Here is a 24,227-nt window from a genome sequence, read left to right as displayed (position 1 = left end):
ATAAAAACGCAAAGGGCCTGTGCAGTACATGATTTCATTTAAAACTATATACACATAGGTATGTAAATGCATAAAGCACTATTACTATCTTAAGATGAGGACACTAGAGGTATTTCATTCCAACAAAAATTTCCTTGCAAAAAAAAAAGATGAGATTTGTTTTAAAATCCAATTTTTCTATAAAGTAGTGAATTTATTTTTGTAAATAAGACCTGGAAGACCCTGTACAGAAAATGAAGGTACCCAGTACCTCTGGAGAGGTACATTTCAGACACTATTCCACCAACTTCCAGGTTGGGAAGAGACTGACAGGCCACTCAGAGCTTAGGGATAGTCAACTCATGTCTCTAGTACCTGGAACATTTCTCAGTCTATCCTCCAAGGGTAAGGGGCCAGCCTGGGGTAAGGATATCAAAACAAACCTGTCAGCCTGCCGATACCCTCTAAGAGCAGCTCTGCACAAGAGTAGGACGACATCCACTGGACCATGACAACACTTCTCAGCTGACTCCCCAGGAGGTGATCACACTTGAGGAGAATCGTCACCTCATTTCAAGAGCATCCCTTGCTCAGCTCTGCATGTCAGCGCAGACAGCACCTAAAGCTAAGGACCACTGTAACAAGCTGACAGTAGCAGCTCCTACACATCCTGAGACTCTGGAAGAGGGATGCTGGCTTCACATAACAAAACTGAAAGAGCCCCAGTCCTCTCTCACTGCACTGGCTACTGAGCTGCTAGCAGACCAAGGTTCATATCAGTCACACACACAGGATACTCCAGAAGGTAGGTCTGGAGTCCAACACAGATTTGAAGCCTCTTTGTTTCATTAGCTCTTCTACTTGTCAAGTCTGAACCTCCATGAGCCTCAGGGTCCTGGGGGGAGGAGGGGCAAGTGTGCAGAGTGCTCAGTGTATGCGTGGGTCTAGACATGTACAGAAAGAAGACTAATAGATAAAAGCAATCAGGTTCTCTCTGAACAGAGCCTGGCACATACCAAGTCTCAATAAACATCAGCTGCTATTCTAAAGGAATAAAGATGGACAAGCTCGAGTCATCCATCCACAGAGCACATAAACCAAACTTAAGGGTTTGAGACACAATTGCCTGTGGCTACACTCAATGTCTCTAGGAGATAAGACCAGCATTCATATCCCAAAAGTCACTGGATTAAAAACTAAAAAATCCAAGCCCCACATAAATCAGGGACATTCGGATTTGAAAGAATCACTGGTTTTACTTTAAATGGAACAGAAATGAAACCGACCAATTTTATTTCAAGAAACTAAATTCTCTCCCAAGTCCCTAGAAAATGTGAACAGGAAAAGCTGTCATTCAACAAAGGTTGCAGTGTCAACCATCATACACGAGGTTGCATGTCTTCAAGGACTTTGAAGTTAGCACATATTACTAATATTCCTTTTTTATCAATGAACTAATACCTTGCCAATCAGAGGATCAGGCTCCTTCTATCACTTGGGACTTGCGTTGCTCCCCAAATTTGACTAAGACCAAAGTTTGGCACCAAATCCCTCTATATTCTTTTTAAAAAAGTGAATGGTAACATGATTCCAGACATGAAACAACAGCTCTGAGCTGGAGGGGTCAGAGGCAGAACCAGGGGGCAGAACTGACCCTAGTGTTAGCCCACATGTCTCTCATATGAAAAGAGACTAAAGTGAGGAGGTGTGGTCTTCAGCCTTTGGGAACATGCCATGTTCACCTTGTTCTCCCAGGGAGGTGTGTTTCTCTCCAGTGCAATTTAAGGGGGTATTTGGAGAGTGGCTCAATAACAGGGGCAAAAGTTCTCCCAGCTGGAAACCTCAGAAAGTGGGGTTGCTGTCCTGTGACTAACTGAACAGGGAAGAGAGAATCAGGGTAACTAGTCCAACTGCAAGGGCAGCATGGGGAAGTGTCTGTCCCCGCTGCTAAATAGAATAAGGAGAGGAGGGTTTGAGGAATAGAAGTAGGAGGGAAGACACCTTGCAGGTAACCCTCCATGGGGCCACTCACCAGAAGAGAGGACTTTACTAGCACCAAGCTGTGGGGTAGACGCTAGAGAGGATGCTCTTAGGGTGTTGTTATACCACTGGCCACACAGGTCCCCTCCCTTCCTTCAAATTACATGGTAGTTTAACCTTAACTGCCCCATTGATGGGGAGTCTAGTCCTGTTTAAAAAAAAAAAAAAAAAAAAAAAAAACAACTGGCGTTTCCTTGAAGCAGACGCCCTGAGTTGCAAATGGAAGACTCTGCATCACACTCTTCCCCCTGGCACACTGATTGGGCACATAAAGCTGGAGTCCTTCTTCAGCCTGTTGTCCTGGAATCACACAGATCAGAGCCCTGCCAAGCCAGGAGAGATGTACATCAAGAGGGAGAAATAAACCTTTGATATTTTCAGCCAAAATGTGATTTGGGGAGCTGTTACCACATCGTAACAACCCATTCTTACTGATGAAAGGGGCAAGGAAGGAAGAGGCTAATCTGGATACAAACCACTCAAGTAGGAATTGTAATAAACAGGTCTCCTGTCTGACCCCCCAGTGACCCCCCCGGATGCCAACCCATAGAGGAAGAAGGTTAACAAGTCAATTCTATACCAGCACTGCGCCAGCTACTCAAACTATATGCAAGTGTAGACGATGCAGGTGAGCAGAGGAAGAAGCTCCAAAATCTGAGGTGAAAGAAAACTCCAAATCTGATATGAGATGAGAGTTGTAAATTCAAGTAGACTTAGTTCTAAAGCTAAAAATGATGGAAGGCTATGGAATCTGCCCAAGATGTTATTAAGGGAAAGCAGCAATTAAAGATAAACAAAATTTTCTCATGTTTATTTCCCAAATTGAAAATCCTCAATAAGCTGGCTGCCCATACATGTTTGGTAAACAGGGACATGTGTTTATGACTGGTCTCAGAAAGCTGCAGATGGTCACATTTCTCTCTCTCTCTCTCACACACACACACACCCCACCCCACCCCACACCCCACCCCCCAGTAATTCTCAAAAGACAATCTTATTGCCTCAAGACAATCAGGCCTAATCAGCCCTACCACCTGTAGGGCAGTAATCCTATTATGCAGCCTTCCTGTTTCTTTTACAGATAGTTGTTTTTCTCTGCACAAAGAGAGGGCACCCCACAGAGAGAGGTAAGATTAGGGTTTCTGAAAATCATGTGTCTGAGAGGAGTGGATTACAGCTCAACTATCATTACTGAGGGGGCGCACACTGAATAGCCAAGTGTCAACCATGAGTGCGACAGGGAGATGTAAGAACATGGAAAGGCACCTGAACCCCTCCCCACTCCTCACCACCCATGCCCTGCCCTCTCAAGAATGATATGTCATTTTCCAGCCTGGAAGTCAGGAGAATAAATGAGCACCTAAAAGGCCAGATGAAGGTGGGAGGCATTCAGTCAGGGAAGAAGTCATTACGGCACATAAACTGTTGGGAGTGGGAACAAGTTTTATGAGGTCATCACATAAGGCTCCTGAGCAAACGTAAGGAGCAAGACAATGAAAACAGAGCATTCGAGAACACAGTTGTGGGCTGTGAACTGGGGTTTCCCCAACATTCTTTGAAAGTTAGAAATTAAAAACTGGAATTCACTGTGAAATCCTTTGGCTGCTGGGCTGTGCATTTGGGAATGGGCTTGTAAACAAAGCCTTGGTGTACAGGGCGCTGGGATTTGTTTGGGCAACGGATTCTCTGCGAAACCCCTCTGCTTAAAACATCCTTCGCTTTGTCCTCTGTATTCCATCTTCTCCAAGGCCTACATCACCATCTAGAGCAGGCATCCGTCTCCTCCGTGCCTCCCTGATGCCCCCACTGGGGTGGGATGATCCTCACTGGCCTGGGTCACCACCATCTTCTGGTTCATCCAAGCAGAGCATGGGCTGGGTAGGGCTTTACTCTTGAATTTACTCTTGAATTTCCACATCCCCCTTCCCAGCTATGCCTAGCACACAGCAGCTCGATAATTAAGACGACCTAGTCTAACTCACAAACTCACTTGATCAAATTATGGGAGCACAGTGATTCTTCCCGCTTGTCCAAACAACACAGATTTTCTCACTGACACATCAACATGGCTGCTATTTCTGAAGAGGCTCAACTAATCTCAGGTCAGTTTGATGGAAACATCGCACAAAAACAGTATATCTGTGCAGGGGGAGGAGACTAGAGAAGAGAATGTGAGCCTTTAAAATTACAACTAAAGAAAAACATCAAAAAAGTAATTGCAGAAGATGAGTTTGGGGGTCACAGTTCCAGGATAGATGAGAGCAGCCAAATCAGCTAGCAGTCCAGATAAACACCACAGGGTCTTAAGAGGTCCCCCAGAGCTGTGGAAAAGGGAGCTGAGCTATAGCAATATAGGCTTTCTTCTGTCTCCTCCATGCCTCCTAAAGTATGCCCAAAAACTAATGGGTCTTTTTAAGATAACACAAGGCTAGAGACAAGAAAGATACTTCTAGGGCCTCCCTGGTGGCGCATGGGGTTAAGCACAACACTATGAAGCTAATTGCAGCCTCTGCAGCAAGAGTTCAATCCCTGGCTGGCCAGGGAGGTACCCATATAGGGCAGCAGACCTCTCCTGTCTGGCCCGCTGCTCCCCTCAGCAGTGTATTTCAGTCAATCTGCCTGTTCCGTTCCCCACTCTGTCTCTGGTGAATCCTCTCGCCCGCCCCCCCACACCTCTGGCCTGTACCCCAGTTCTTGTATGCATAAATAAATAAATCTTTTTTAAAAAGATACTTCTGGCTTAGAATCACACAAGGAGTTTTGTTGGAAGTAAGTTCATCTTCAAAGTGGAAAAGTGATTTCAGACTAGACCAAAAAAATCCCTTACCTCCACCCTCCTACCCAGGCCCAATTCATCCAACCTTCCTCAGGCAAGGGTGGCAATCCATGCTGGGTGCCAGGGACTGAACTGGTGAGGCTCAAGAGGGGATGCAGAAGAAGGAAGAAAGGGTGGGCATCAGGCAGGTACAGGACACTGTGGGAGATGGCCGAGGGCACGCGCTCCACCAGTCATGGAGCAGGATGCCTGGAATAAGGCTTCACACCCATGAAGGGCAGCTACAGGATGTGCAAGCAGGTAAGCGGCAGGATTCTCCCAGTCTCCATGGCCAGAAGGGAAGGCTTGCTCAGACGGCTGCTGGGGAGGCCCAGGCGGGATCAGCTACTGCCTTAGGAGCTGTGACCCTCTCCCTCACCGAGGAAGTGTGGTGGGTCTCCGCAAGGAACGGGGGCGCACTCCCGCCCCCCCCCCCCCCCCCCCGGCACATCTTCAAACAAGTACTGAGCACCTGGCCGTCTCAGAGGGGCCAGAATTCATGAGCCACAGGCCTGGAAGGCAGGAGCTCACAATCTAGGTGTGGCTCCCAGAAACAAAAAAAGAACCCCATGTGCAGAGTACGTGCCCCACCCCAGAGCCCTGCGGCGTGGGCTTGCACGCTGCAGAATTCAGAGGAGCAGGTGATTAAAATTTGCTGTGCAGCATATGAAAAAGAAGTGAGTCGTGAACAAGAATCATCTTGTTGGAAATAATGGCTACTCCAGGAGACGTGCGGCAACTTGAGAGTCAAGGCAGAGTAACCAGCCCATCTATCCGGAGACAGCCACTTCTTTGGGGGAAAAGAAATATTTTCCTGCTGCATTTTCCGGCTCCTCAGGGAGACAAAATCAAACTGCCTCTCTGACTCACAGTGCAGCCAATTTGCCATGACTTGCAGGTAAATACACAACAACTCAGATTAAAAAAAAAAAAAAAACAACAAAAAACTTGCGGCTGCTTGTCTTAAAAAAAGATAATAAAAATCATGTGATCTTATTATACCTGATTGGCTACAGTAATGTATCCTGTTTCCTCAGAATGTAAGATTATGTGCTTGTTCCATTTGCCCTCCGTTCTCTTGACACTGGCAAAGTCAAATATCTGGAACAAGCGGCGCACGTGCCCTCAAGGGAAACTCCATGAGGACCGGGTTTCGGCTGTTTTGTTTAGGGCTGTGTCCCGGCATCCAGGAGAGGTTCTGACATTTCTTTCTTTCTTTTTATTGTTTTAAGGATTCATTTATTTATGCATACAAGAACAGGGGTACAGGCCAGAGATGCAGGGGTGAGAGCATTCACCAATGACAGAGTAGGGAGCAGAACAGGAGGATTGACTGAAATACACTGCTGAGCGGAGCCGCGGGCGAGACAGAAGAGGCCTGCTGTGGCATGTGGGTTGCTCCCTTGCTGGGCATAGAACTCATGCTGCAGTGGCTGTGGACAGCTTCACAGTGCTGCGTTTAACCCCCTGTATCACCAAGGATGCCCCTGATACCTATTTCTTAAATGAACAAAGGAAACACTGACTCAACCTATGCCCAATGTGTTCAATTTTGTCCACCTGGACTACACTCACATAACAAAATAATAATCATTTTCCCAGAGAATATAAAACCATTAACTTAAAAGAGAAAGCTGCACCCCCACGTTCATCACAGCACTATTCACAATAGCCCAGAGCTGGAAGCAAGCTAAGCACCCATGGATAGATGATTTAATAAAGAAGATGTGTATATACACACAAAGGAACAGTACTCAGGTATAAAAAAAAAAAAAGAAATCCTGCCATTTGCATCACAGAGAGACCTAGAGGGTATTATGCTAAGTGAAATAAGCCATATGGAGAAAGAAACACTGTTATTTCCCTCATGAGTGGTACAAAAAAAAATTAGCTACATAAAATTTAGACTCTAAGACCAAATGAGTGGTTACCAGAGGGAAGAGTGCTGGATAAAAGGTGATCCACCCAGGTGATGGATAGAACTGGGCTTTCAGCTCTTTTCTTTATTGAGGTAACACTGGTTTACCTCTCTATGATTTAGGGGACTAGGTTCCCACCTCCTCAGACTTGTTAAGAATTGGGGCCTCCCTGGTGGCACAAGGGTTAAGACGCAACCTATGAAGCTATCCACAGCCTCTGCAGCATGAGTTCAATTCCCAGCCTGCCAGGGAGCAACCCACATGGCTCAGCAGACCTCTGCTGACTTGCCTGCTGTTCCCTTCAGCAGTGTATTTCATTCAGTCCGCCTGTTCTGCTCCCCACTCTGTCTCTGGTGAATCCTCTCACCGCTCCCACACCTCTGGCCTGTACCCCAGCTCTTGTATGCACAAATAAATCTTTGAAAAAAATAAAAGAATTGGACTTTAGTGGTGAACTTGATGTAATAGTATACACAGATGCTAATTTATAATGAGCACACCTCCGACTTACATAGTGTTATACTGCAATGTTACTGCTGCACAAATCTTAAAAAAAAAAAAAAAAAAATCACCAAGGGAGCAACTGCATCCCTAGCCCAACATTTCTCAACCTGGGCACTACTGACAGTTGGGTGGGAGGAGGAGGGGGCTATCTCCAGACACTGGCATATGTTTCCAGGGCCAAAATCTTCCCTAGTCAGGCTTCACTGCTCCAGGCCCAGAGAAAGGTCCCAGAGAGCAGACAGACCCAGAGTACAGTGGTGTTTTCTCTCGCACGCCTGATGCTCAGACAGCAGGCAGGGGAATCCCTTCTCCCTACCTGTTCTTTTTTTTCTTTTTTTTTTTTTTTCAAAGATTTATTTATTTATTTATACAAGCACTGGGTACAGTCAGAAGTGCGGGAGGGTGAGAGAATTCACCAGAGCCAGAGCAGGGAACAGAACAGGCAGACTGATGAAATACACTGCTGAGGGGAGCAGCGGGAGCGGCAGGAGAGGTCTGTTGTGCCATGTGGGACCCTTGCAGGTGGCCAGGGATTGAACTGGTGCTGCAGAGGCTGCAGGCAGCTTCACAGCCCAGCGCTCAACTGCTGCGCCACCAGGGGAGGCCCCTCCCTGCCTGTTCTGAGGTGAGTGGCCCAGACAGGCCCATGGTGACAACAGTGGGGGAAATACTGAGGAATGAAAATCAAGCAGATGTTTTGAACACAAATGAAGACTGAGATGTGGGTCCAGGCCTCTCTGCATTGGACAGAAGAACCACTCCACAGCCGGCATGGAAATGGACTTGTTTTTTAATGATCTCCTCTCACCTCCTCCACCACAGGGCATTAAAGCATCTGTAAGTTGTACTGGAGGCAAGGGACCCATCAGCAGCAATTTGACTTGAAATCCAACTTGTAGCATCTGCTCCCGCTCCTAATGATCAACAAGGCTGAGGTTCCCTAAGATCTCTGCAATGAGTTCAAGGGCTCTCAGGAGAACAGGCTGTGCAAAGCAGTCCCAAGGCCAGGGACAATGGTGAGAAAGGTGGTAGCTTCTGCCACTTAAATATAGGTGTGCGGGTGGCCTCTCAAGCCATCTTCCTGCCAAATTTCAAGAGGGATCAGAGAAATAGTTCTCACAGACAAGGTTCCTGCAGACACCATCTCACCTGTGTTGATTCAGTACCTATACATAATGTGGCATGTGGCTGGTATACCAAGTATGTCCACTTCTGGAAATCTCGTAATTATTTAGAGTAAGGAAAAATGGAGACAACCAATTCCCTACCACCAGATATTTTAGTTAGGTATTCTGTAGTACACACAGTCACTGGCCTGATACACACCATCCAAATGTCATTTACAAAGACTAGCATCATGAATCAACCATGAAAATTAAAACTTTACTATTGAAAATTTTCCTGGAAGCAGACACCCTGTCCCCCCAAAAAGTGTTTATTAAAGTAATTTATTTCTTTTTTTATCTTCTAAATTCTCTTTGTTAAATTCCCCATTTCTTTCAACTGAGAGAACAAAGTCCAGAGAATACAGCAAACGCACAGGTGAAGCATTAATACATGCCCTCCATATTCCTTATCCTAGGTTATTCCAGCTTTTTTGAGAGATAATTGACATCTCACAGTGCATAAATTTACAGAGCACCATGTGATGATTTGATATATGTGTATATTGTGAACTGATTGCCACAATAAGATCAGCAGACACATCCATCACCTCATAGAGCCACCACTTTATCAGCCAGAACTTATGAGTCTTTTAACTGGAAGTTTGTACTCTTTGACCAAAATCTGTTTACCTCTGTATAGTTTTGCCCAGTGGCTGCACTAATTTATGTTCCCACCAAAGGTGCCCTAGATCCCTTTCCTCCAACTCCTCACCCACTGATCCAGGATCCTTCACCCATTTTTTAAGTTGGGTTATTCTGTTACTGACTTTCTTATATGTCCCTCGTCAGGTAGATGGTTTACCAATATTTTCTCCCTCCTATAAGTTGCCTTTTCATTTTGTTGAGTGTTTGTATTTGCTGTGCAGAAGACATTTAGTCTGACATAGCCCCACTTGTTAATTTTTGCTTTTACGCTTTTGGTGTCATATCAAAAAAAAAAATCACTGCCAAGACTAATGTCAAGGAGATTTTTCCATATTTTCTTCTAGGAGTTTTACAATTCCAAGTCTTATGTTAAAGTCCTTTATCCATTTTGAGTTAATTTTGGTGAGCGGTGGAGAATAAACATACAATTTCATTCTTTTGATGTGAATATCCAGTCTTCCTAAGACCATTTATTGAAGAGACCATCATTTCCAACTGAGTTACCCTAATTTATTTTTTTCATAGCACATAGAACCGACTGCTGTATCTTAATCTGTGTACTGTTTGTCTGCCTTGATTAGAACACACTCCATGAGGGGAGGTAAGTACCTGATATGTAATAGATCTGGTTCAGTACATTTTCGCTGAGTCAGATAATGGGTTCCACTTATTTTTCTCAACAGTGAAATAAAAATGCTGTACCCAATGAACTTGCATACATTGTATGAAGCAATTTAACTGCATCTCTGAATATTCACTTACTGTGCAACATACAAAATATGGAAACTACCCAAATGTTCCTCAACAGTTGAACAGGCAAAAAATTGTAGACTACTTACACAGCAATAAATGAACAAACTACAGTCACCTAAAATGTATCACAAGTCTCATGTTGATCAAAAGTCAGACACAGACACTCAAAAAAGTAGATCCTGGGCCTCCCTGGTGGCACGAGGGGGTTAAGATGCAACCTATGAAGCTACCTACAGCCTCTGCAGCACAAGTTCAATCCCCAGCCAGCCAGGGAGCAACCCACATGGCACAGAAGACCTCTCCTGACTTGCCCACTGCTCCCCTCAGCAGTGTACTTCAGACAATCTGCCTGTTCTGTTCCCCACTCTGTCTCTGGTGAATCCTCTCACCCCATCCCCCACACACACACCTCTGGCCTGTACCACAGCTCTTGTATGCATAAATAAATAAATCTTTTTTAAAAAAAAGATCTCTACGGATCCCTCTATAAAAGTATAAAGAGACACAAAACTAATCTATGGTGTTAGAAATCAGTTCTTATCTGGGAAGGGACAGCTAGCAACTGGGAGAGGACAACACAGACTCTCAGAAGCTGGTAATATTCTGTCTCTTGACCCTGTTGTATGGGAGTAGTCACCTTAGGAAATGCACCAGGCTGTGCATTTATGATTGGTGTCCCTGCTCTACAGATGATATATGCCAACGATACCTATTCCCTACCCAATCCAGGGCTCACTACGGGCCTTGTAGGCTAAACTTGTAGGCTGACAAGGCTAAACTCACCACACTTCTGCATCAAATCCTGTCTTGTCTAAATGCTCCACTTTGATTGTGAAGACCAGCACCCTTCTGTTGTCAGTGTCTGGGTCCCTACACTTTGACAAAACAGCAGGAGACACATATGTCAGTAAGAGCTGAGTTGAGCTAACAAGACTTGACCACCAGCCCGAGTCAGGGATAAAGGCTTCGGCTACTTTCTGCCAGACACGGCCCGGGTGACAATGCCTCTGGAAGTCCAGTTTGCCTGGACTATTCTGGTCCCTTGATATGTCAGGTCTTTTCCTTTGCAAAGTAATATCCAACAGATTTCCCTGACTACCAAGCACCTCTTTTTCTTCGTGGTCTCAGACAAGAAGGCTGTAGATGCCAGAGGACAAGAATCAGGCTTGTTTGCTCCCCAGCACATCCTAAGTGCCCAATACAGAGCACCCTGGCCCATCAACACCTGCAGCATGAGTGCAGGAGTACCTGAACAAACTAACCATTGAATGCGCTTGCAGGATCTGGTTAATAGAGTGGCAAGCATCTAGGTCCAGAATGACCATGGAAAGAAATAAGGAAAAGTATTTCTAATACACATAGTTGTTAAACCAACAACGCTTGTAAAAATCGCACAATTTATCCAACACCAGTAAAAACAGCATCCTTTGCCAATTTGACTTGAGTTTCAAATTATGTGGTCAAAGATAACAGTCCAGGTCCACAGTTACAGTGAGGCTATGGCTCAGAAGGCAAGTGATGCAATGGCTGATGAGAGAAACCAAGAAAGTCAGCCAACTCCACCAGAGTCACAAAGGAATTAGCATGCCCAATGAGCAAAGAAAACCACCCAGCTAGCCCTTAACCAGGGGGCTCTGGAAAGTCGCAGTTAGCCACACAAATCTGTTCACCAGGCTTAACTGTTTTCTGCTTCTTGGCAACACTTTTATCAATTCCAGGTGCCACAATTAGACAAAGTGCAGCAATGTCAGGTAAAGCAAAGTTTGAGAGTTTGTTCAGTGGGCAATGGAATAGCTTCCAAACAAGGAATACTGTCTTGTTGATCCCCATAAATTCTCTAAACATTGATGAGTATTTGCTCTTGGTGTCCTGTGATCTTTCAAAAATTATCTGGTCAGCCAAGCAAAAGGTTTTAATATACTAAGAAAAGAGCTAAACAGAATGTCACTGAGCAGCCCATATTCCTGTCTTTCTCCTGGTTCCCAAGTGCCAATATGTGCATTTCTGTGCCCAGAGCAAACCACCCGTCTGAGTAAACATTCTTTATCTCATTCCCCATCCCCTGTCCAGCATGCACTCCTAGCGTCACTTCAGTTTCAACACCCACTTCTCTATAAACAAAAGGCAATGTCAGTCAATTGCCTTCAGTACATCTGTGCACAAAATCTTATCAATTTTGCTAGAAAAGATGTAAAGGCAGACCAAAGTTGGCTGGGATCAGGCCCATTTGGAGACCGGAAGATCTGCCAAGCTATCCCCTAGGACTCTGTCATGTACAAGGTCCCACATCAATTCTACCATGTTCATGTGCACAAGCATCCTCGGTGGCCTAGAAGTCAAGTCAAATGCTGTTCCACTCCAGAACCCCTGATGTTGGTTGCTGCTGAAACTATGCAGAAACACACACTGGAAAGCGGATCTCCCTTTCGATCAATGATAACAGCAGCCTTCTGGCATAGGAAAAATGCTGCATACACTGCAAGTCTTCAAAATAAAATACTCATTTTATTATCAATAAAAAGCCCTAAAACCGTTTTATTCATTGAAGCCAATGGTCTTGGCCATTTGGGGTAAAAAAAAAAAAAATTCCCTAGATGGGCCTCCCCTGGTGGCGCAGCGGTTGAGCACTGGGCTATGAAGCTGCCCGCAGCCTCTGCAGCACAGGTTCAATCCCCGGCCATTGGCGAGAGTCCCACATGGCGCGCAGACCTCTCCTGTCACACCCACTGCTCTCCTCAGCAGTGTATTTTTTCAGTCTGCCTGTTCTGTTCTCTGCTCTGGTTCTGGTGAATTTTCTCACCCTCCCGCACTTCTGACTGTACCCAGTGCTTGTATAAATAAATAAATAAATCTTAAAAAAAAAAAAAAATTCCCTAGAATTTTTCTGAAAACAGACAGAACTATCTGATTCAGAGTCACATAGGCTGTTTATTTCACTTATTTTTTTGTAATTTATTTATATATCTTTTACATCATTGTTCATTGTTGTACAGTGTGCTTTCTCTCAGGTGTAGTCCCTGTAAAATTCCCACCACCAGTTCCCCCTGCACCATCATCATAGTCCCTGTGCTTTTCCTCCCCCTCCCCTGCAAAATGTCTCTGATTTATAGCTGCCTGTTAATTTCAGTTTTTTATTTTAAATATGGGTTCTGTGGTGCCAAGCTTGCCCTGCTGAAGCATACCCTCTGAACTGGGAGGCAGTAACTCACATTTTAAACAGGCCCACCAGGGACTTTTCAATTTCAAGATATAAGTCTGAGTCTCCCTGCTCCAGCACCTCGCTCTGGGCATCTCCTCCCTCCCTCTGCTGTGGCCGTGGGTGGTTGTCTGAGACTTGGCCAAGACTTTCTCAGCACTGAGAGTGACTCCATATATGTTATAGAGCTACAATAAATAGTGGAGGCTTTTGCTCTCTGCCTATTTCTTCTTTCCACGTTTTACCTGCAGAGATTGCCTGGAGCACCTGCGCGAAGTTCTGCTTCCTGGCTCCCTTAGGAGGCACCGATGGACTTTACATAAATGTCTGCTCACCTGCTACAGAATTATGCTGGGGAATGTTGGCAGTGCCCTTTGTAGTGTGGGATGTCGCGCACCATGCAGGAAAGTCTGCAAATTAGTACGCACAGTTGTGTGATGTATCCATCTGTCCTTCCTTCCACGCGTCCCCCTTGTGCCAAAGAAAAGTTCATTTTAAAGTATCAAGGGAGAAGGTCTCCTGAGCAACACATCCCTAGTATCCTAAGAAAAGCATCCCCTGACCGAGTTAATTTGGATCTTGGTGTTATCCTTCCAGGAGAATCCCCACTCACTCACATCACCGGTTGGTGAAAGTATTGCTCACTGTGTCAGAAGGGCTTCGGGAGGACCCAGACTCCCATGCAATGCCACATACGTGTCAGCACTCCAGTGGGACGCGGGAGCCACACATGTCAGCTTCTCCCCCTAAACTGATCCTGGAGGATGGAAATCTTGGGTTTTGTTGTTAGCCTCTGAGTCTGACACTTGGTTGGTTCTCAGCAATGGTGGGGGCCGGGGAGGTGCAAAGGAAGGTAACAACCACTTAGTCTTATTTCACTCACTTATGGAATAACAAAAAGAAAGCAGAGGAACTAACACAAACCCTTGACATCTGGTACAGATCTGTGGCTACCAGAGGGGAAGGTGGGGTGATGGGAACAAAGGCCGGGTGGGGGGGGCCTCCACAAACTGTGGTGGAGGGTTACGGAGGCTTTGGTGGGAGGTATGGTGTGATAGCAAACAGAGGTATGAACCTGCACCCCTAAACCTTACACAGCACTGTAAACCAATGTCATCTCGATAAACACAATTGTAAATTAAAAAAAAAAATCACAAAAGCATTTTAAAAAACTTGTCATTTTTGAAAAGTAAACTTCACAAGCAATCACTCCACCCAAGAAACTACGGCTCTCTAATTTGTAATCAGCAGTGGGAATTGTAGGAGCTCTGAAGCCTAGGACAGCTGACTACAGAAGGAAGTACTTACTAGAGCAGCAGCGAGTATTTTTTGCAAGGGGGAGGCAAGTGAAGTTATGCAGCAGTGATAACACTGCACAGGCAGGGACGGGGAGGGCCTATCAAAGAACAGGTCCCCCTTCCAAGTCCTTAACCTGCATACTCATTTTCACAGGTGACTCATTCCCCTGCCCCCAAAATGTGTTACATTGAAAATGTGCAAAACATGCTTCCAGAATAAACTAGCAGAACTTGCTACTCAAGGGAATGCTGAGGCAAACACATTTCCAAATGGGAGAAGCACCCCAAGGCCTTTCCCACTTCAGGAGCTCTGGAACCTTACTGCTTGGGCCTCTGCTCTCCTCGAGGGCCCACTCCTGTCATCCTGCACGGTGAATCCCAACGCCTTTCCCAGGAGGCATTCCCTGACCAAAATAAACCATCATTAACATCACTCCCCCATCATCAGATATGCTAAGAGCATCTCTAGCCATATCTTGTAGCACTTTCCTCAACTGTACCAAAATGACTGTCTATCTGTGCGCCACACTAGGTCATAAACTCCAGGAGGACAAAAGCTGATCTGTCTTCTTCACCCTCCCACCTAACAAAGCCTGGCACAGAGCTGGCATTCAAAATACATTTTTGTACCAACAACCCACCATGCTCTGCATTACCGCTTGGCTATTGGGTTTTCCTAAGGCACAGCCAACCTGCTTCAGTTGTAGTGAGTTGTAAGTCCTCTGACAGCCTGTAATGATCTGGAACGGGGGAGCTGGATGTGTGGGAAGAATGGAGAAAGGCCTGGCCAATCCTATTATTGTTTCCCTATAGGTTTTAAAGCCAAACTGGAGTTTGGGGACAGCGGCACACCAATAAGAAGCCTTTGTGAGACCCTGTAGGAGCTTCCCCAAAGACAATGATACAGAACCAAGACTAGCTAGAGAGGTCACACGCACAGAGAGCCCTGGAAAAACCACACTAACAAACAGGCAGGATGGATCATTTGCTTTAAAATGGGTCCCATCCACCCCAAAGCCAGCCAGACACAACTCCACAAGATAAGATGAGGTTTTTACCTTTTCAGATGGGTTGGACAGGCTAACCAGAGGTGACAGCAGTTAGGGTTTAGCATGACAGGGCTAGGATATCAGGCACAGCCCCTCCCAGACACATGAAGAAAGCTGCCTGCTTCAGGAGTGGGGCAATGATAATGCGCAATATGATGGGAAGGTCTTCTGTGCCAGCAGCTGCCTCTGGACAGTAACAGGGAAAGGACCACATGGAACCTCACCCAGCCTTCCAGACTGGCAAGGAAGGAAGATCAGCTCAAAGATAACGAAACAAACCTCCCCAACATTTCTCTAAGAAATTAAAGAGAAAGCAATGTCTACAGCTACATGCCTCTCACACTCGCAGGGCAAAGATCAAGGGAAGTGAGTGACTCTTGGCAAGCAAATCAGACAGAAGCGCAGGGATACCAACCACTCAAAGATCATGAGTATCGACACTTTCTGCCATGAGCTGACTCATCCTCCCAAATCCTCACACAGTTCACCATACAAGCCATGTCTTACTTTAGGAAGATCTATTAAAGGAGCTGAAATATAAACATACACAACTATAGATTGTAGACTGCTACATAAAAGTGTTATAGAAATTGTTACCATTCATGAAAATGACAGCCTCCACTTAAGATGACTCCAGTTTTGGGCCTCCCCTGGTGGCGCAGCGGTTGAGCACTGGGCTGCAAAGCTACCTGCAGCCTCTGCATCGCTGGTTTGACCCCTGGCCGCCAGTGAGGGTCCCACATGGCGCGCAGACCTCTCCTGCTGTGCCCGCTGCTCCCCTCAGCAGTGTATTTCATCAGTCTGCCTGTTCTGTTCCCTGCTCTGGCTCTAGTGAATTCTCTCACCCTCCCGCTATTCTGACTGTACCCAATGCTTGCATAAATAAATAAATAAATCTAATAAAGATGACTCCAGTTTTACAAATGAGGAAACTGAGGATCTAGCCAAAGTCCCAAGCTTCTCCTTGGCAAGACTGAATAGTGACACAGTTAAGAGTGAGCTCCTCCCCAAGGCACAACTCAACCTCAAAAAGCTTTTCAGGGATTATGAATTGTGGCCAAACTATGAGGGGGTAATGAGAAAACTTCCCCTGCCTCTAGACAGTACCTCCATCTATGTGTATCCAGTCATTGTCAATTACAAATAGAATGAGACATACATGTCTAAAGCCACCTCACGGGTCCAGCCCTCCGCAAGGAACACCTGCTCCCCTTCACAGAGGTGTGGAAAGTCCATTCAAACATTCTCTGAGCAGCTTTCTGTGCTGGGCTCCATTGTCAAGTTCTGAGACATCAAACAACATACAACAGCATATCCCAAAAGAGATTATGAAGTTGAGAGCCTTTTCTGGCTTAGAAAGAGTGGTTAGACCAAAAAAGAATGTTTTCAATGTGAATCTCCACCTACAAAAGACTATACAAGTGCACATGCCTATGATGCGCCTTCAGGCTTTTCTCCCCAGGGACTCATCAAGGGGGATGCTTAGGAAACAATTCGAAACAAAGAGAGGTTTACTGGCCACCTACTGTGTGTACAGTAGTGTTAGATTAGGCTCTTCTTTCAGGAAGCAGCAACTACTAAAGAAGCTGAAATATAAATACATACAACTATACACTAAGGAGTAACTCGTGAAAGTGTTACAGGCGTAGTTTCTAGCAGCACCCTGCACTTACTGAGGACTTAAGCAGACACTTCACCAAAAGCTTCACATGCATTAGCTGATTTAGTCTTCCTGCCAGCATGCAAATCTGGTTAAAGAACTGAACTGCCCCTCTAGTATCCTCAACCATGTGACCAATGGCAGCCCCCCAAGCTGGGCCCAGGTCCTACCCCAAGATTGGGCATGTACCCAGGCCTGGACAGTCCGATCATACCAACTTGGCCACAGTGACTGATTGGGGGACAGAGCATAACAGGTAAATCTGACAAGTCTCAATCCTGGGACTTTTATCCACACAATTGAGATATTAAAAACTACATGTGACATTAATGTGTAGTTACGGTAAAGAAACCACCACACTGAACTAATCAGACTGAGAACAAAACCAACATGAGGGACTAGGAGGGAGTCCAAAGACGGGGGAGGGAGAGATGTGCGAGCCGCTCCCCTCAGTCCTCTGATGTAACCTCCTTGGATCCAGCCTGAACTTAAAGCCATAGCTCATCAGCAAACTTTTAGATGAGTGACTAAGTTTTCTTTTGTTTAAGCCAGCTAGGGCTCAGTCACCTGCATTTTCGAGTCCTTACTAATAGAGTATTATTATCTCTACTGAAGCCATAAGAAGTCACAGTTCAGAGAGGACAAACAACCTGTCTACCTGGAATGGAATGATGCCTAAGATGTGTGGGCCACACCGCAGTATGCATTTAGGCCACAACCTCCAAGAGTTGGGGGCCTCCGTGGTGGTGCAAGGGGTTAAGTCACAGCACTATGAATCTATCCGCAGCCACTGCAGCACAAGTTCGATACCTGGCCGTCCAGGGAGGTCACCCACATGGCGCAGCAGACCTCTCCTGTGTAGCCCGCTGCTCCCCTCAGCAGTGTATTCAGTAGGTCCGCCTGTTCTGCTCCCGACTCTGTCTCTGGTGAATGCTCTCACCCCTGCACCTCTGGCTTGTACCCCAGTTCTTGTATGCATAAATAAATAAATCTTTAAAAGAAAAAAAAACCTGCAAGTCACCTGTTCAATGGTGTAGACCATATTTTCCCCTCCACCCACGAGAGCTGAGGTGGGAACAAGGGAGTCTCCTTGCTATGCCCCCTTTCTGCCTGGTTGGGTTTATTCCCTGTTTACCTCCTGGGGTCCTAGCTTTATCCAATGGTATATTAAACTCTCATTTCTTAGACATGCACAAACACGATACATCTTACATTTAATGGCATCCTATACAGGATGAAATAGGGTTGTAAAAATACTTAAAACTCTGGGCAAATTATTTAACCCCTTCCAAAAAATTTCTTTTGTTTGTAATTACCCAGTATGGTGTGATAAGATCAAGTGTGAGCCTGGGTATGAGGAATTGCCTAAGAAATACATATAGTCAAGGGCCTCCCTGGTGGCGCAAGGGGTTGAGATGCAACCTATGAAGCTGTCCACAGCCACTGCAGTGCAAGTTCGATCCCCGGCCAGGGAGCTACCCATGCGGCACAGCAGACCTTTCCTGACTCACCTGCTGCTCCCCTCAGCAGTATACTTCGGTCAATCTGCCTGTTCTGTTCCCCACTCTATCTCTGGTGAATCCTCTCACTCCCCCCCAACTTCTGGCCTGTACCCCAGCTCTTGTATGCATAAATAAACAAATCTTAAAAAAAATATATATAGTCACTCCACCCAAGGGAAGGCAAAGTGAATCAGCCTGAAGGGGTTCAAGTTTTAGATAGTGTGTTACAATTTGAAACACACTATATTGAGTAAAGTAATGATCAATACAAAATATTTAATTACTAACATTACTGTCTCACCAAGCAAGGTGAAATAGTCAAGCTAATGATTAGGTCCCATTCTTCTGGGAGAGTAATCCAGAGCTGAAGATCCATTGGGGACTACTTCTTGGTGGTGAAAACAACCTCAACAGCATGTAGGGGGATAGTTATCCTCCCAGCAACCCAGCTCAACAGAAGTAATGTGAGGCAGGGTTGGAGCAGGACCAGGACAGGCAGGAGAATCCAGTCTGTGAAGGCCAACGAGGGTAACTAGCTCCAACATCCCTGCCCAGCAAGTACTTGGGTTTTCGGCAAGGGCAAACTGAGGGTAAAGACAGGGAACACGAGACTGGTCTCAGGCCGATTGCCTTCCAAATTGTCCCTTAATAATGATTCCCGTGAAATAATTATTTCTATCGATGGTCAGCTAGTACAGAGGATTTAAGGTAGTGGGTTCATTAACGAGAGTAAGGATCACAAACTCATTTAAGTCTCCTTGAACTGTTTAATCAAAATGATTTTCTGCTACTCTCTATTACAAGCTAAGTTTCTGTGGTGACAGATTAATGACTGATCCAGGAAGCCAAACCACCTCTCCTGTCACCAACACCAGCAACTGAGCTGGCTACTATTCTATCAATAAGCCCCACTTGCCCTTGAAACTCATTATAGCTGAGATGGTACGATCAAATGAGTACTGCCACCCAGGTTCTGCTACAGAGACCACCATATCCCACAGTGTGTGCACCAGGAGAACAAGAACGCAGACTGGTGCTGTGGTCTCATTAGAATTACAAACTCAGGTCTCTCTGGAGTAAGATAAATGCCAGCCCAGGCAACACTTCTGATTCTTCAGGCCTGCTGAAGGTAATTATCCTGGAGTTAAATGTCAGGGTTAGTTTCATGTGTGCAAAAGAAAGAAAATGTCATGTTTGGGGTAAGCAACAATATTGTCTTAATCAAATCAGAAGCTCATTATTAGCAGGTGATAAGCCCTGATGTGACCCTTACAACAAGCTCTGGCTACCTGGCTTCCCTTCCACTTTGTCTCAGCCTGCATGTTTTTGTTGATTGTCCTTGGACATAAAGCAAAAAACTCACAATGGGTTATCAATAGAGGCTCACACCCAAAAGTCACTCCATCAATTCAGAGCATAGAAAGTCTACCTAGTTCCAGCCTGATTTTGCCACAATCCCCCGTCACCTGGAAAAAGGTTTAACCTCACTGTAAATGGGGGATAATCACAATACTTCTCTCCTAGGATGATTATAAGTATTAAATGAGATAATACATGGAAAGTAAAGAAGTCTGGCACACTAAGCACTTGATAAATGCTAGGTATTATCTACTACTGAAATGTTCTCATTTTTTTAATTACGAGCAGTATGTATTTTTTATAAGAAAAAAATTGAGGCCTCTGCAGTGGCACAGCAGGTTGAGTGCAGCGCTGTGAAGCTGTCCACAGCCTCTGCAGCGTGGATTCGATGCCCAGATGGCCAGGGAGCTACCCACATGGCATGGCAGACCTCTCCTGCCTCACCTGCTGCTCCCCTTAGCAGCATCTTTTGGTCCGTCTACTTGTTATGCTCCCCAATCTGTCTCTGGACAGAATTCCAGAGGGTGAATTTTCTCACCCTCCCGCACCTTTGGCCTGTACCCCAGTTCTTATATAAATAAATCTTTAAAAAAAAAAAAAAGAAAGAAAAATTGTATTTAAAAAAAAGACATAATAAGAAGGAAATTTAAGACAGTGTAAATGAAAAGGATTTCCTCCAGTAGACAAGAGGTTACCTAAGAAGAGCTCACATTTATTTATCTTACTCTTAGAATCCAGGGCCTACCTCCATGGTAGACAATCAAATCTTTGTTGTAAAGAATAAATATACAAATGAATACAAGAATGAACAGTGAAAGATTTACTTATAGTAATGCTATGAAAAGCCATACATGGGACAAAAAATTTTAAAAATCAGGAGAATGGGTTGTGGCAACTCTCAGCCTCAACCCATGCAGGAGTTAAACTGCATGACAGGTGGGAAATTACTGTACAACCTGATTTAAACATCCTCATTGTCTACTTCTTAATATTGTATTTGTGTAATCGTCTAGGCCTCCATTTGGCCAAAACATCCCAGTTACTAGTCTTCATTAAAGAAAGATAACTAAATGAAGAGACCATCAGTACAGTTAAGAGGAAACATCTCCTATTATCTGAATGTTAAGTTTTTCCTGGATCTATCACTCCAGGCAATAAGCCATGCCATGGACTATGTGTGAAAGTTGTACTTCTGCAAAGGAGATAGTAATTATTTGTGTATGCAGAGCAGCAGAACTACTTCAAAGCAATCAATAGAAGCTATCAGGTCAGGTCATCTCTGGCAATGTCACAGCACACCCGACACAGTCCACCAGCATTTCCCGTCTAAAGTTACAGATAGCAACCAATGGGTATCATCAGCTCTCTAATACCTTAGTTTTTAAGATTCTCACATTCAAACTCTCTTCTAAATAGCTCTACCTTAAGAGCAAAAAAGTGACAAGTCAGGGGAAAGGTAAAAATCTTTCTTTCATAAAAATTTGCAAATACTGACAAGCATCTTAACAATAATCTCGGGACAGTCTTTCAAAGTTATCAGTGATTCCAACAAAATAGCTAAAACAGTAGCAGAGATGCTGAGGCTGTGTCAACGCCCAGGAAGGCTTGGATCAGGCTGGCAGAACAAGTGCACCTCTAGCTGGGGATTTGTCCACTTTCCAGTAGGACAGTGGTTTCTATAAAAAGTGACGTTTTCTCCTTGGTCTCAGGGGGAACCAGTAAATTATCCAATTGGAGATGCGTGACCTAAAATAGCATCTAGGTTGAGCTCCACAACACTTAAAAAGGGGTTTGTGGCATTAAATTCTAAGCCACAGTTGGCATCAGAAGCATACACAGAGCATAAAGATGGTTGATAGTCGAAGATGTTTGTAATTTCTCAACATTTTTACATGTCATAAATGGTATGCTGGATTAAATTGTCATTTTGAAAAAATACATGCTGCTAATATTAGTTTAAAACCAAAATCGCCCCAGAAACATGAAAGCAGAACATTTAAACATAGAAGCTTTTCTCTTTTTTACTGTTAAACTTTGGACAGTTTTACAATATTTATCGCAGAATTGTATAGTACTTAAGAATTACCTACTACATTTGTTTAAAATACAGATTTCCAGCACTCACACAGAGATGTGCAACCAAAATTTACACAAGAGGAGTGTGGGTGCTACAGTTGAACAATCACCCCAGATGAGCCTCATGATCAGTCAGATTTGGAAAAGCATGGATCCAAGGATAACAAAATGCCAACATTCCACAAGAAAGGCAAGAAATGAAAAACTCAATTTTTAAAAATATAAAGCCACATGGAAAATAGCAATGGCATGCTTATGGCACAGAGAGACCAGAAAACCCTAAATAGGCACAGTGAACCTTTCACACCAAAACGACCTCAAAGCACAGGTGTTTTCAATCTGAACCAGCAGCCATACCAAGTAAGGTTTCTGCAAAGGTGGCCCTTCACCTCTACACCTGGCCCAATTCTCCCACCTCTAGCAGAGGTAAGCATCTGCCTGTTCCTCAGCTCTCTCAAATGTTTGGATTTTTTTTAAGGCAAAATTATATATCTATCCTATATGAGCCCGTGAATGGAAGAGTCACAGTCTGGGTATGTACAGCTGAACAGAAAGGGGAAGGAAGATGGTTGAGAGAGCAGAAAGGTTTGGCAGGGATATCTTGGGGGGTGGGGGGGAAGAGGCATAGCTGCTGTAAAACGAGGACCCCAAAGAGCTATGGAAGTTCATCGAAAGAGCTAGAAAGCCCCTGTAAGAGAGCAGCAGTGCACTGTCAACTATAGGGAGGTGGGTGAAAAAGAGAGAAGAGAAATAAGCCCCCATCAGGATGACAGGCACACCTGCTCCTCTAGAATGGGGCCAAGCCAGGTGCCCCTTAGCAAGTGCAAGAAACCACGTAGAGTCACTGGATTCCTCAGAACCTCTCCCTGAACGGGCTGGTGATACCAGGAATGGGGCTCAAGGAAGCCACTGAAGGAAAGAGACCGCTACACATCCCTCATGCAGAGCCCCTGTCACAAAAACGGGGGCTCCGTGGCACGGGTCTCAGAAACAGGAATCCCTAATGCTAAGTATTATGAAAGTTCGTTCCTAGTCTCCTAGGAGGGCACAGCTCAGACACCTGGGACAGCCTTTAAATGAGCTGGCAGCCGCTCCCACAGCACAGAGGGGATGCCATCTGCTGGAAAGACTGCACCGGGTGCTCCTTGGCCTGCATCTTCCAGGGCTGCACCTGGGGAGCAGAGGCAGGCAGCAGGTGTGCCTCAGGATACCCCAGGATAGCTCCCCTGTCAGGGATCCCCACTGCCATCCAGGCTCCCCTTTGGGGCAGGAGGAAAATCATGTCAGCAGAATGCTCCCTTTCCCTTCCCCTAAATACACCGAGGGTCAAAACCACTATGCCTCCTGCAGTGTTTTATGCAGCAGGTTGCCCACAACCTTCCAAACTTCCTGGAACACCTGGCTCCCTAACGAATGAACTGGGCTCCCCCCTCCAACCTAAGCCCTCCTGCAGGGATTCTTCTGGCACAACCTAGCGATGATCCAGATTACGGCTGCCCCACAGGATTCTCTAAGAGGGACGCCAAAATCAATCATCAACGTTTGCAGAACCCAGCAGCTCAGGAAGCCTCTCTCGCCGCCGCAGCTGCCGGCTGTTCCTGAGTAGCGCGTTCGTGCCGACACCTCCCCCACGCCTACAAATAAGCACACCTGGACCACAGGTAACAGGCAAGAGCCTCGAGCCTTTGAAGTTCTCTTTAAAGTTCCTGCATGCGAGAAGCATCCTCGGAAACCACGGCCCAGCTAGGCGTGCGGGAAGGTCGCCCCAATAGCTCCCCACCCGACTTCAGAGACACCCCCCGCCACAGGTTCCCCCCAGGGAGCCGGAAGGCGGCACTCACGTCTCGAAAGCGGTTCCAATACTTGTCCCGGTCGTACTGCGAGACGGTGCTCAGCCACTGGTCATTGTCCAAGAAATTGCCGTGGTTGGCGCCGGCGCCTCCCGCGGGCGCGTCCAGGTGCCGGCTCTCGCCCTGGAGGAAGCACCACGCCGCGACGGCCGCCGCGAGCACCGCGAGCGCTGGCATCTGCCGGGCAGGGGGCGAGGCGGGGGCCGTGAGGCGGGGGCCGCGGGAGGGCGAGCCCCGGGCCGGGCACCCACGTCCGGGCGCCTCCGAGGCGGGCCCGGCCGGGGCGGCGGGGGGCTCGCGCGGGGGCAGGGGCATCCCTAGCACACCTGGGCCGGTGCGGCGCCCTCGGGCCCCCTCACGAACGGGGGGTTCTGTGGCAGACAAGAGGCTGCGTCACAAATTAGGGGCGGCTGTCA

At 46.0% G+C, this 24,227-nt stretch overlaps 1 protein-coding gene across 1 annotated transcript in view; it reads right to left on the bottom strand.

Moving 5' to 3' along the window:
* SPOCK1 (SPARC (osteonectin), cwcv and kazal like domains proteoglycan 1) overlaps nt 1–23,988 on the bottom strand; it is a 508,642-nt gene extending 484,654 nt beyond the window's left edge. Inside the window, exon 1 of the mRNA XM_037508344.2 lies at nt 23,803–23,988. Within this exon, the coding sequence (XP_037364241.2) occupies nt 23,803–23,988 (186 nt within the window). The remainder of the gene's footprint in view (nt 1–23,802) is intronic.
* Nucleotides 23,989–24,227: the final 239 nt, after the last annotated feature.

This window comes from Talpa occidentalis, unplaced genomic scaffold (assembly GCF_014898055.3).
Source record: "Talpa occidentalis isolate TD23 unplaced genomic scaffold, MPIMG_talOcc4v2.1 talOcc4.13, whole genome shotgun sequence".
Lineage (NCBI taxonomy): Eukaryota > Metazoa > Chordata > Mammalia > Eulipotyphla > Talpidae > Talpa > Talpa occidentalis.
The sequence above is the reverse complement of the archived record's forward strand: the minus strand, read 5'-3'. Positions and strand labels throughout refer to the sequence as shown.